Source organism: Staurois parvus, unplaced genomic scaffold (genome assembly GCF_062004578.1).
Source record: "Staurois parvus isolate SC_StPar_1 unplaced genomic scaffold, SC_StPar_1.0 ptg000668l, whole genome shotgun sequence".
Classification (NCBI taxonomy): Eukaryota; Metazoa; Chordata; class Amphibia; order Anura; family Ranidae; genus Staurois; species Staurois parvus.
The window spans coordinates 3,631,523-3,645,704 of record NW_028318464.1 but is presented as its reverse complement, the minus strand read 5'-3'; the positions used below and the strand labels follow the sequence as shown (position 1 = coordinate 3,645,704).

At 42.7% G+C, this 14,182-nt stretch overlaps 1 protein-coding gene across 4 annotated transcripts in view; it reads right to left on the bottom strand.

Annotated features, from left to right (window-relative positions):
* The window catches only part of TMLHE (trimethyllysine hydroxylase, epsilon), a 58,968-nt gene that overhangs the window by 27,612 nt on the left and 17,174 nt on the right, over positions 1 to 14,182 (bottom strand). For all 4 annotated transcript variants that reach the window (XM_089651948.1, XM_089651950.1, XM_089651947.1 and 1 more), the window contains one exon: positions 428 to 680. In XM_089651948.1, coding sequence (XP_089508074.1) covers positions 428 to 608 — 181 coding nt within the window. In that variant the 5' untranslated portion in view covers positions 609 to 680. The remainder of the gene's footprint in view (positions 1 to 427; positions 681 to 14,182) is intronic.

Here is a 14,182-nt window from a genome sequence, read left to right as displayed (position 1 = left end):
ATGTTATGAACTTTTTATTGATTAGTGAACTTTATTGAAATAGGTGTAAATTGTAAGCAGTAGATTTGCAGGGAACATCAACTGAGCACAAAACAGTATATGCATTTTATGATTTTGGTTTATTTAACTCAGTAGTTAACACCATTGGATTATTTAAGTAGGTGCAAAGTAGAAGCAGTAGATCTGCAGAGAATATTAATTTGAGCACAAATCACTTTTTGTAGTATATGAATTTGCGCATATTTTAGTAGGTATAATTTATTGGTGAAAATAGTAAGATTAATGAAGCAGGTGTAAAATGGAAGCAGTAGATCTGCAGAGAATATTAATTTGAGCACGGAGCATTTTATATAGGAATTTATGCACATGGTTTTAATAGGAGACAGCTGTGAATAATGATGATCATTTTGTAAATAAGTTAACTCACCAAAGTGATCTTTGTGCAGGACCCAGGAGCACTCTTGTGTTGCTGGAGCCATGCTGAGATAGCGGTTTCCTATACCTGTTGATCTGCAGAACCTGGCTGATCCATAATGCTGTCCTTTGGCAGCCTTTATTCCGAGTCTCCTGGCCTCTGAAAAGAGCTGTGCCAGCTTATGACTCCACATGCTGTTCCAGGGGGAAAATGCATCAGAGCCGGGCGAGCAAGATAATCTGATTGTGCTAACCAGATGAAGTCTCTAGAAGGGAGGAGAAAGCATCTGATGATCAATGGTAGGGACTGGGCTAAAGAGAAGGACACAGTGTAGAAAAAAAAAAAGCAAAAAAAACAAAAAAAAAAAAAAAAAAAAACCCCACAAAACATGGCAAATAAAACCAGGAAGAGTATACAAACATAAAACTGAAATCTTGAGAAAATCAGAGTGACGCAGAAATAGCAACCCTCTAACATCTTTTGTGCCAGATCAGCATGTCCTAACCTTTACCTTATGTTCTGTATACACAGTACTCATAGACACATAATTAAGAAGTCAGATTTTCTTTTTTGGGATTCCCCAGAACTACAGTGAATATGTGTGTTCCCATGAAGTTGAATCATTGTTATTAAAAGATCTGAGCCAGCAGCACAATCATGCGCAGTTTATTAGGGCACAGCATCTGGAATACAGTTTAACTACTTCAAGTCCGGACACTTTTACCCCCTTCCTGTCCAGGCCAATTTTTCAGCTTTCAGTGCTATCACACTTTGAATGACAATTGCGCGGTCATGCAACACTGTACCCATATGAATTTTTTAGCATTTTTTTTGAGACAGATAAAGCTTTACTTTAGTGGTATTTATTCACCACTGGGATTTTTCTTTTTTTTGCTATATAAATGAAAAAGTCCAAAAATTACAAAAAAAAAGTGTTTTTCTTATAAAATTTTGCAAATAAATAATATTTCATCATAAATCTTGGCCAAAATGTATTCAGTTATCTTTTTAGTAAAAAAAAATAATAACCCAAATTAGTTTATAACCAAAAATTATAGTTTTTTTTTAAAAATATATTGTCACCCTAGCAGTACAGTGTCACCATGGTGACACTGTACTACTTGTGGGGGGGGTGATAAAGAACTTTTTTTTTTTTACACGGATTGCTTTTACACCCATAAAGGCTGTAAGAGCAGTCATTTCTCCTTCTCGATCGGTGTTCCACTGTGTCAGGAGGACACAGCGGGCACTGGATCGTGGTGCTCCCAGGGAGCGCACACAAGCAGGGAGGCTATTTATAAATGGCCACCCGCCCCTGCAGTTTATATAGAACGGCCGGAATGGGAGGTGGTTAAAGAAGCAGCCCCCAAGCTGGTAAAGATCACAATTCCCAACATGGCTTGCCAAAAGCTCTGTCTGCATCTTAGAGTGCTAAATTCTGTGGGTTTCAACTACAAACCCCAAGTTTAAGCTTGTGAAAAAAAAAAAACTGAAACACTTCTTCCAAATTTTCTAGCAGCTGCTAACAGCATTCATTTCTCTCAGGCTCTTTAATTTTGCCATTAACTGGTATATGGTAGCAGGAAAAGAAGGCTTGGACAAAAGGAACATTTAAAGCGACTCCATGCTTCTGCTAATCAATTAAATATTTAAAAAGAGTATGTCTAAACAAAATAAAAACGAATATATTCAGGACAGCTCTCCAATACATGCACATTTCCCTGTTATATCCCCTAAAATCGCTGCACATACAGAAATATACCCCTTTATCCCAGCAAAACACCAGTGAACTGACAATGTTGTCTTTGCTACACTAAGATACACTAATCCAAACAGTGGAAGTTATTTACTAAAGCTAGAGAGTGCAAAATCAGGTGCAGCTCTTCACAGAAACCAATCAGCTTCCAGAATTTACTAACTGAACAAGCTGAAGTTAGAAGCTGACTGGCTACCACGTACAGCTGCACCAGATTCTGAGTGCTCCAGTTTTAGTAAATGCACCCACGTTATCAACTCTACATGAGTTCTCCTTTGCTGGACTTATGAATACACACATCCCCCCTACGTTATGTTAATGAGAATACAAGAAGGTGTTCTGTACCCCAGCAAAGGGAAACTGGGTAGGGATGACTATATTGCTTGGGATTTCAGAGCAAAGGCAGGGTTGTTAACTTGTTGGAAGGTAAAAGTATTTCTGGCAAGATAAAAAAAAAATCTGTACTTGCTGTGTTTCCTAAAGAAATGAAACATGGAAAAATGTACATGTATTGCAAAGACGCATTTTTTTTTTTTATTGCTCAGACATACGCTTTAACTAGAAAATAACCACTCCATTGCATGCGTTTGTGATGTCCCAATCTGTTCTATAAGGCAGTAGTCTATACAGAATGATTTTGATGTACATAGTTGCACAGTCAAGTGAAATAAGACACATGTCCATCAAGGTTACCCAACAGAAGATATATAAACTATATTGACAAAAGTATTGGGACGCCTGCCTTTACACACACATGAACTTTAATGGCATCCCAGTCTTAGTATGTAGGGTTCAATACTGAGTTGGCCCACCCTTTGCTATAACAGCTTCAACTCTTCTGGGAAGGCTGTCCACAAGGTTTAGGAGTGTGTCTATGGGAATGTTTGACCATTCTTCCAGAAGAGCATTTGTGGAGTCAGGTACTGATGTCACATAAGGCCTGGCTCGCAGTCTCTGCTCTCATTCATCCCAAAGGTGTTCTATAGGGTTGAGGTCAGGACTCTGTGCAGCCAGTCAAGTTTCTCCACCCCAAACTCGCTCATCCATGTTTTTATGGACCTTGCCTTGTGCACTGGTGTGCAGTCTTGTTGGAACAGGAAGAAGCCATCCTCAAACTAACAAGAAAGTTGGCAGCATGAAATTGTCCAAAATGTCTTGGTATGCCGACGCCTTAAGAGTTCCCTTCACTGGAACTAAGGGGCCAAGCCCAACCCCTGAAAAACAACCCCACACCATAATCTCCCCTCCACCAAACTTTACACTTGGCACAATGCAGTCAGGCAAGTACCGTTTTCCTTGCAACTGTCAGACCCAGACACATCTATCGGATTGCCAGACAGAGAAGTGTGATTAGTTACTCCAGAGAACACGTCTCTACTGCTCTAGAGTCCAGTGGCAGCATGCTTTACACCACTGCATCCAATGCTTTTGCATTGCACTTGGTGATGTAATACTTGGATGCAGCTGCTCAGCTATGGAAACCAAGTCCATGAAACTCTCTACGCACTGTTGTTGTGCTAATCTGAAGGCCACACGAAGTTTGGAGGTCTATTGACTCTGCGGACAGTTGGCGACTTCAGCATGAGCTGACCCCGCTCTGTCATTTTACGTGGCTTTCCACTTCGTCGCTGAGTTGCTATTATTCCCAGTTGCTTCCACTTTGTTATAATACCACTAAAAGATGACTATGGAATATTTAGTAGCAAGGAAAGTTCATGGATGAACTTATTGCACAGGTGGCAACCTATCACGGTACCATGCTTGAATTCACTGAGCTCCTGAATTACATGCTGATCACAGGGAAATGCAATTGCCGATTCTCGGCTGCACTTTCCTCAAGCTGTCAGATCGTGAGGAAAGTACTGCCGAGAACCGGCAGTTGTTAGAGCAGGGATCGGCACCGATCATCAGGGCACTGATGATCAGTGCCCAGCAGTGCCACCCACCAGTTCCTCCCACTTGTGCCCAGCAGTGCAACCACCTGTGCCCAGCAGTGCCCACCAGTGCCGCCCAGCAGTTCCACCCACCTGTGCCCAGAAGTGCCATCCAGAAGTGCCACCTACCTGTGCCCAGCAGTGCCACCCACCTGTGCCCACCCGTGCCACCCACCAGTGCCCACTAGTTCTGCCAGTCAGTGCCACCAGTCAGTGCCCAGCTGTTGTGCCAGTCAGTGCCTAGCAGTTGCGCCAGTCAATGCCCAGCAGTGATGCCCGTCAGTGCCACCTATCAGTGCTGCCTATCAATACCCATCATCAGTGCCACCTATCAGTGCTGTCTATCAGTACCCATCATCAGTGCCACCTATCAGTGCTGCCTATCCGTGCCACCTCATTAATGCTGCATATCAGTGTTGCCTATCGGTGCCCTTCAGTGCTATCTATCAGTGTCCATCAGTGCTGCCTCATCAACGCACATTAGTGAAGGAGAAAAATTAACTGTTTGTAAAATTTTATAATAGAAACAAAGAAACTTTTTTTTTTTTGTCAAATTGTTTGCACTTTTTTTGTTTATAGCGCAAAAAGTAAAACATCCAGTGACGAGTAAATACCACCAAAAGAAAGCTCTATTTGTCAGAAAAAAATGATAAACATTTCATATGGGTACAATCTTGCATAACCGCGCAATTGTCAAAGTGCGACAGTGCTGAAAGCTGAAAATTGGCCTGGTAAAGAAGGGGGTATAAGTGCCCGGTAGGCAAGTGGTTAAAAATACCCCTGTGATAAAATTATAGGCCCTTCATTTCTTTGTAAGTGGGCAAACTTACAAAATCTGCAGAAGATCAAATAATTATTTAACCCACTGTAAACTGATCACATAATAAAATAATTATTTACAAAATCTAATATTTGCAATCTATACTGTCAATTAGCAACATGCAGAAGAGAGAGTGTGCACAGAGTGTCAGACTAGAAAAACTGGATGTAAATCCTGTCAGTGAACGTTTCTTTTTTGCTCCCTCTTTACTGGCCTTAACTGGTCTGCAAAATATATATATATATATACACACAGTTGTGTTCAAAATAATAGCAGTGTGTTGAAAAAAGTGAATAAAGCTCAAAATCCTTCTAAAAGCTTTTATTTCCATACACACAAATGCATTGGGAACACTACACATTCTATTCCAAATCAAAAATGAAGAAAAATATATCAAATTTGTGTTGTTCCTCTAAAAAAATGGAAGAAAAGTGAATATTAGACTGTTCAAAAAAATAGCAGTGTTTGTATTCTTCTTTACAAACTCAAACATTCACTATATAAACTGAAAAATGTTTGAAGATTTTGCTTTCCTTTGAATCACCTAATTAATATTTCGTTGTATAAGCACTGTTTCTGAGAACTGCTGTACATCTGTGTTGCATGGAGTCAACCAACTTCTGGCACCTGTGAACAGGTATTCCAGCCCAGGATGATTGGACTACATTCCACAGTTCTTCTCTATTTCTTGGTTTTGCCTCAGAAACTGCATTTTTGATGTCACCCCACAAGTTTTCTATTGGATTAAGATTCGGGGATTGGGCTGGCCACTCCATAACGTCAATCTTGTTGGTCTGGAACCAAGATGTTGCACGTTTACTGGTGTGTTTGGGGGTCGTTGTCTTGTTGGAACACCCATTTCAAGGGCATTTCCTCTTCAGAATAAGGCAGCATGACCTCTTCAAGTATTCTGATGTATTCAAACTGATCCATGATCCCTGGTATGCGATAAATAGGCCCAACACCGTAGTATGAGAAACATCCCCATATCATGATGCTTGCGCAACCATGCTTCACTGTCTTCACAGTGTACTGTGGCTTGAATTCAGTGTTTGGGGGTCGTCTGACAAATTGTCTCCGGCCACTAGATCCAAAAAGAACAATCTTACTTTCATCAGTCCACAAAATGTTGCACCATTTCTCTTTAGGCCAGTCAATGTGCTCTTTGGCAAATTGTAACCTCTTCAGCACGTCTTTTTTTCAACAGTGGGACTTTGCGGGGGCTTCTTGCAGATAGCTTGGCTTCACATAGGCGTCTTCTAATTGTAACAGTACTCACAGGTAACTTTTGACCTTCTTTGATCTTCCCGGAGCTGATTGTTGGCTGAGTCCTTGCCATTTTGGCTATTCTTCTATCCATTCGAATGGTAGTTTTTCGCTTTCTTCCACGTCTTTCAGGTTTTGGTTGCCATTTTAAAGCATTTGCGATCATTTTAGCTGAGCAGCCTATCATTTTCTGCAATTCTTTATATGTTTTCCCCTCTCCAATCAACTTTTTAATCAAGGTACGCTGTTCTTCTAAACAATGTCTGGAACGACCCATTTTCCTCCGAATTTCAGAGAGAAATGCACTGTAACCAGCATGTACAACATTTGCTGCCTTCCTTCCTTAAATAAGGGCAATAATCGCCAACTGTTTTTCAAAGAATGAATGACCTCACTAATAGAACTCCACACTGCTATTATTTTGAACACGCCCCTTTCAATTAGTGATTCAGTTACACAGAATCAGCAGCATGTATGTCATGACTGTTGGGTCTGTTGGATTTCTATTACTCTACTACACCTGCTAGTAAATTATTTGCCATGTAGAAATATAATTTCTACCAAAAACAGTGATTATTATTTTGAACACAAGTGTATATATATATATATATATATATATATATATATATGTGTGTGTGTATCTGCTCAATAAGTGTGTCTTATGCACATTTCCTAGAGTCTATCCAGTTCTTATCTTGGACCGTCTTTACTTTGAAGCCAGCCATAGACGGTTCGAATTTCAACCAGTTCAGCGAGGACCTGCTGAGATTCCAGCCATGTATGGGCAAGTTGATTGCTCAACTTGTGTACATCCAGCCTTTCAGATTTTTCATGCGATTATTGCCAGTGGCTATAGCCACTAGCAAAATTCACTGTGTGTTCTCCCGGCAGGGATAACTCCCCCTCTGCACCCCCCCCCCACCTGGAGAACATAAAAGCTGCCAGCATCTATGGCCAGCTTAAGGTATCCACCCAGTTCTTATTTTGGACTATAAAATTATTACTCTCTGTGTTGTAGAGATGAGGAGATAGAGAGGGATTCTGTAAAAAAATATTTCCGTAAACGTTTTCTGAAATCCCTGGTAATCACCAGAACTAGTGTCCACAGGGGAAGATTTCCCCTCTATTCCTGTTCTGGTGACAGTTCAAAAACGTGGGATTTTTTTTTTTACTACCAGTCACCAGTACAAAAAGAGATGGTGAATCTCCCCAACAAGGACCCAGACAGCAACAGAAACCTGACAGGTGTTCTAACCCCTTCCACTCTAAAAATGCCTTTCGTAATTCTTTAACCACTTGCCTGCCGGGCACTTATACCCCCTTCTTTACCAGGCCAATTTTCAGCGTTCAGCACTGTCGCACTTTGATTGACAATTGCGCAGAGATGCAAGATTGTACCCATATGAAATTTTTATCATTTTTTTAAATCACAAATAGAGCTTTCTTTTGGTGGTATTTAATCGTCGCTGGGTGTTTTACTTTTTGCACTATAAACAAAAAAAGTTTTTGTTTCTATTATTTATTTTATTTCAGGTACTTATATAGCGCTGTCAATTTACGCAGTGCTTTTCACATATATTGAACATTCACATCAGTCTCTAACCCTCAAGGATTTTACAATCTAAGGTCCCTAACTTACATTCATACATACACATATTAGGGCCAATTTAGACAGGATCCAATTAACCTACCAGCATGTCTTTGGAGTGTGGGAGGAAACCAGAGCACCCGGAGGAAACCCACATAAGCAAAGGGAGAACATGCAAACTCCATGCAGGAGGCGCCATGGTCGGGAATCGAACCCATGACCCATTTACTGCAAGGCAGACGTGCTAACCACTAAGTCACTGTGCCGCCCGTTTTTACATAAAATTTTGCAAACAGGCAATTTTTCTCCTTCACTGATGTGTGTTGATGAGGCAGCACTGATGGGCACTGACAGGCAGCACTGATGGGCACTGAAGGGGACTGATAGGCGGCAATGATAGGTAGCACTAATGAGGTGGCACGGGTAGGCAGCACTGATAGGTGGCACTGATAGGCGGCTCTAATGAGGTGGCACGGATAGGCAGCACTGACTGGCATCACTGCTGGGCACTGACTGGTGGCACTGCTGGGCACTGGTGGGTGGCACTGGTGGGCACAGGTGGGTGGCACTACTGGGCACAGGTGGGTGGCACTGCTGGGCACAGGTGGGTGGCACTGCTGGGCACAGGTGGGTGGCACTGCTGGGTGGCACAGGTGGTTGCACTGTTGGGCACAGGTGGGTGCATTGCTGGGCACAAGTGGGCGGAACTGGTGGGTGGCACTGCTGGGCACCGATCATCAGGGCACTGATCATCGGTGCCGATCCCTGCTCTAACAACTGCTGGTTCTTGGCAGGACTTTCCTCACGATCTGACAGCGTGAGGAAAGTGCAGCCGAGAACCGGCAACTGCATTTCCCTGTGATCAGCGTGCCATTGGACACGGCTGATCACGTGGTAAAAGGCTGCTGTGATTGGCCTTTTACCACATCACGTGATCAGGTGTGTCCTACGGACACAACGATCACGGAGATCGCCGAGAGCGCGTTCTGGGAGGACGTCATACAACGCCCTCCCAGAACTGGCCTGCCGAAGTGCAGCCGTCATTCGGCTATCTGCCGTCGGCAACTGGTTAACAAGTCCAAAGTTACCCAGTTTAAAAAAAAAACAAAACTACTGTTTGATTAGAGCAGAGTTCTTCTTTAAAGAAAACTCAGCTACCCTGAAACAGTAGGGCACTGCAAAGCCACACTGCAGCCCTATGATTTGTTAATGACAACAGAACCAAGCGCTCTTCAAAAGCAGCCCACAGACCTGGCTTCTGCCTTGATTACATTAAAAGCGAGATTATACATTTACAAAGGAACAAAGCAAAAGCTCTGCACAATTTCCTGTTTGGTACATATGTGTTTTATTATTTTAATAGATTAACCCACAAAGCTTACTTGGTATTATATCCCTCAGTCATTAGCTTGTCACATACAGCTATGGAAAAGTAAACACATCACAAGGTTAAGCAATATAAACTGAGTGTGATGAATGAAACACATACAGGTGAAACTCAAAAAATTAGAATATCGTGCAAAAGTTCATTTAGCTCAGCAATGCAACTTAAAATGTGAAACTAATATATGAGATAGACTCATTACATGCAAAGCAAGATAGTTCAAGCTGTGATTTGTCATAATTGTGATGATTATGGTTTACAAGTCATGAAAACCCCAAATCCACAATCTCAGAAAATTAGAATATTGTGAAAAGGTGCAATATTCTAGGCTCAAAGTGTCCCACTCTAATCAGCTAATTAAGCCATAACACCTGCAAAGGGTTCCTGAGCCTTTAAATGGTCTCTCAGTCTGGTTCAGTAGGAATCACAATCATGGGAAAGACTGCTGACCTGACAGTTGTGCAGAAAACCATCATTGACACCCTCCATAAGGAGGGAAAGCCTCAAAAGGTAATTGCAAAAGAAGTTGGATGTTCCCAAAGTGCTGTATCAAAGAATATTAATAGAAAGATATGTGGAAGGGAAAAGTGTGGAAGAAAAAGGTGCACAAGCAGCAGGGATGACCGCAGCCTAGAGAGGATTGTCAGGAAAAGGCCATTCACAAAGAGTGGACTGAGGCTGGAGTCAGTGCATCAAGAGCCACCACACACAGACGGATCCTGGACATGGATTTCAAATGTTGTATTCCTTTTGTCAAGCTGCTCCTGAGCAACAAACAACCTCAGAAGCATCTTACCTGGGCTAAAGAAAAACAGACCAGGTCTGTTGCTCAGTGGTCCAAAGTCCTCTTTTCTGATGAGATCAACTTTTGCATCTGATTTGGAAACCAAGGACCCAGAGTATGGAGCAAGAATGGAGAGGCACACACTGCAAGGCACCTGCCCACACTGCCAAAAGCACCATGGTTCAATGACCATGGGATTACTGTGCTTGATTGGCCAGCAAACTCACCTGACCTGAACCTCATAGAAAATCTATGGGGCATTGCCAAGAGAAAGATGAGAGACATGAGACCGAACAATGCAGAAGAGCTGAAGGCCGCTATTGAAGCATCCTGGTCTTCCATAACACCTCAGCAGTGCCACAGACTTCATGCCATGCTGCATTGAGGCAGTAATTGCTGCAAAAGGGGCCCAAACCAAGTACTGAGTACATATGCATGCTTATACTTTTCAGAGGTCCGATATTATTCTATGTTCAATCCTTGTTTTATTGATTACATGTAATAGTCTAATTTTCTGAGATTGTGGATTTGGGGTTTTCATGAGCTGTAAGCCATAATATCACAATTATGACAAATCACGGCTTGAACTATCTTACTTTGCATGTAATGAGTCTATCTCATATATTCGTTTCACCTTTTAAGTTGCATTACTGAAATAAATGAACTTTTGCACGATATTCTAATTTTTCGAGTTTCACCTGTACTATAAGCAGAGGTTTTCTTTGGTGATAGCTGTAAGTGAAAAGGAACAGCAGATCCACAAATAAAGGCAGTTGAGGTTATGCCTGACCCTGATCCTTCCTACCAGTTCTTTAACCACTTGTCGACCGCGCATAGCCGAATGACGGCTTCACCGCGGCCGGCCAGTTCTGAGTGGACGTCATATGACGTCCTCCCAGAACGCGCTCTCCTGCGCGCCCCAGGGGGCGCGCACCCGGCGATCTCCGTGATCGCTGTGTCCTACGGACACAGCTGATCACGAGATGTGGTGAAAGGCCGATCCCACCGGCCTTTTACCACGTGATCAGCGGTGTCCAATGACACGCTGATCACAGGAAAATGCAAGTGCCGGTTCTCGGCTGCACTTTCCTCACGCTGTCAGATCGTGAGGAAAGTACTGCCGAGAACCGGCAGTTGTCAGAGCGGGGATCGGCACCGATCATCAGGGCACTGATGATCAGTGCCCTGATGATCGGTGCCCAGCAGTGACCCCCGCAAGTTCCGATCAGCTGTGCGCCCACTAGCCCCGCCCACCCATTCCCAGCGGTGCCCCCACCTGTGCCCAGCAGTGCCCCCACCTGTGCCCAGCAGTGCCCCCACCTGTGCCACTCTGCAGTGCCACCTACCTGTGCCCAGCAGTGCCACCTACATGTGCCCAGCAGTGCCACCCACTTGTGCCCACCCACCTGTGCCCACCAGCGCCACCCACCTGTGCCCACCAGTGCCACCCACCTGTGCCCACCCACCAGTGCTGTCCACCAGTGCCACCCACCAGTGCCACCCACCAGTGCTGCCAGTCAGTGCCACCAGTCAGTGCCCAGGGGTTGTGCCAGTCAGTGCCGCCAGTCAGTGCCCAGAAGTGATGCCAGTCAGTGCCGTCTATCAGTACCCATCATCAGTGTCACCTATCAGTGCCGCCTATCAGTGCTGCATATCAGTGCCGCCTATCCGTGCCACCTCATTAGTACTGCCTATCAGTGCCCTTTAGTGCTGCCTATCAGTGCCCATCAGTGCCGCCTATCAGTGCCCATCAGTGCCGCCTCATCAACGCAAATCAGTGAAGGAGAAAAAATACCTGTTTGAAAAATTTTATAAAAGAAACAAATAAACTTTTTTTTTTTTTCAAATTTTTTGCACTTTTTTTAATTTATAGCGCAAAAAGTAAAGCGCCCAGTGGCGATTAAATACCACCAAAAGAAAGCTCTATTTGTGAGAAAAAAATGATCAAAATTTCATATGGGTACAATGTTGCATGACCGCGCAATTGTCAATCAAAGTGCGGCAGCGCTGAAAGCTGAAAATTGGCCTGGTAAGGAAGGGGGTATAAGTGCCTGGTAGGCAAGTGGTTAATGTGACAAGATGACCTCAGTAAATATTGAGGTTCTGGAGATGAGTCTTGCCTTTTACCATAAAGTCAATATTTACATATATTATATACAGTGGGGATCGAAAGTTTGGGCACCCCAGCTAAAAATTTGTATAATGTGCATAAAGAAGCCAAGGAAAGATGGAAAAATCTCCAAAAGGCATCAAATTACAGATTAGACATTCTTATAATATGTCAACAAAAGTTAGATTTTATTTCCATCATTTACACTTTCAAAATAACAGAAAACAAAAAAATGGCGTCTGCAAAAGTTTGGGCACCCTGCAGAGTTAATATCTTGTACTGCCCCCTTTGGCAAGTATCACAGCTTGTAAACGCTTTTTTAGCCAGCCAAGAGTCTTTCAATTCTTGTTTGAGGTATCTTTGCCCATTCTTCCTTACAAAAGTCTTCCAGTTCTTTGAGATTTCTGAACTGTCTGTCACGCACTGCTCTTTTTAGGTCTATCCATAGATTTTCAATTATGTTGAGGTCAGGAGATTGTGAAGGCCATGGCAAAACCTTCAGTTTACGCCTCTTGATGTAATCCCCCGTGAATTTCGAGGTGTGTTTAGGATCATTATCCATTTGTAGAAGCCATCCTCTCTTTAACTTCAGATTTTTCACAGATGGCATCAAGTTACCATCCAAAATTTGATGAAATTTTATTGAATCCATTTTTCCTTCTACTCGTGAGATGTTCCCTGTACCACTGGCTGCAACACAACCCCAAAGCATGATTATCCAACCCCATGCTTAACAGTTGGACAGAGGTTCTTTTCATTAAATTCTGTGCCCCTTCTTCTCCAAACGTACCTTTGCTCATTCCGGCCAAAAAGTTCAATTTTAACCTCATCGGTCCACAGAACTTGTTTCCAAAATGCATCAGGCTTGTCTATATGTTCATTTGCAAAGTTCAAACCATGATTTTTGTGGTGAGGACGTAGAAGAGGTTTTCTTCTGATGACTCTTCCATGAAGACCATATTTGTACAAGTATCTATAGTGGAATAGTGTACCACAACTCCAGTGTCTGCCAGATCTTTCTGGAGGGATCATCCAGTCAAACGTAGGTTTTGAATTGTTTTTCTCACATTCCTGCGAGCTGTTCTGTCTGATATTTTTCTTGGTCTTCCAGATCTTGCTTTAACTTCCACTGTTCCTGATGACTGCCATTTCTTAATTACATTCCGAACAGAGGATATTGACATCTGAAAACGCTTTGCTATCTTCTTATAGCCTTCTCCAGCGTTGTGAGCGTCAACTATTTTCAGTTTCAGTTTTCTAGACAACTGCTTAGAAGAAGCCATGGTGCTGATTGTTGGGGCAAGGTCAGATGAGTCTGGGCATTTAAAACCTTTGAGATTGACATCACCTGGTCTTCCCAGACGATGATTGAGAACAATCCATGACACTGGCAGGTCTCAGCTTGGCAAAGGGGGCAGTGCATGCTATAAATTCTGCAGGGTGCCCAAACTTTTGCAGACGCCATTTTTTTGTTTGCTGTTATTTTGAAAGTGTAAATGATGGAAATAAAATCTAACTTTTGTTGACATATTATAAGAATGTCTAATCTGTAATTTGATGCCTTTTGGAGTTTTTTCCATCTTTCCTTGGCTTCTTTATGCACATTAATACAAATTTTTAGCTGGGGTGCCCAAACTTTCGATCCCCACTGTAACTACTGATATCTCAGGATGTATAGACTCCTTAAATTTGTGGTTGTCACTGAAAGTAATGTCTGCGCAAGCATTTGGCCAAGTTTGTGACAGGTTTATATTAAAGGCAACTTGTCTTAAGAAAAGTGTTCTGGGGCATGCAGAGGCTTGCTAATTAAAGAAAACATATTTGGGCAAGTCTGCTAGTGTATGGATTACAGTTAAAATGCTGTACTGAATGCAGCACGTGTGTTTAGTGGCAAGAGCTACCAATATTATGCAGCTTTCTGCCACAGTGTTCAGGATTTAAAACCTAACTTGCTAGCTTATTTACCTAACTTATTTATGCCTAGGGGAATGAAAAAAGAGATTTACTTATCCAATCCTCCGTTCCTTCCCACAGCTAGCCCGAACCCTGCAGCTTCTGCACTCTTAAACTCCAATCGTTTTTTAGTCCACTAGAATAGTGTTAATTTCGTTGACAAAAATATTTT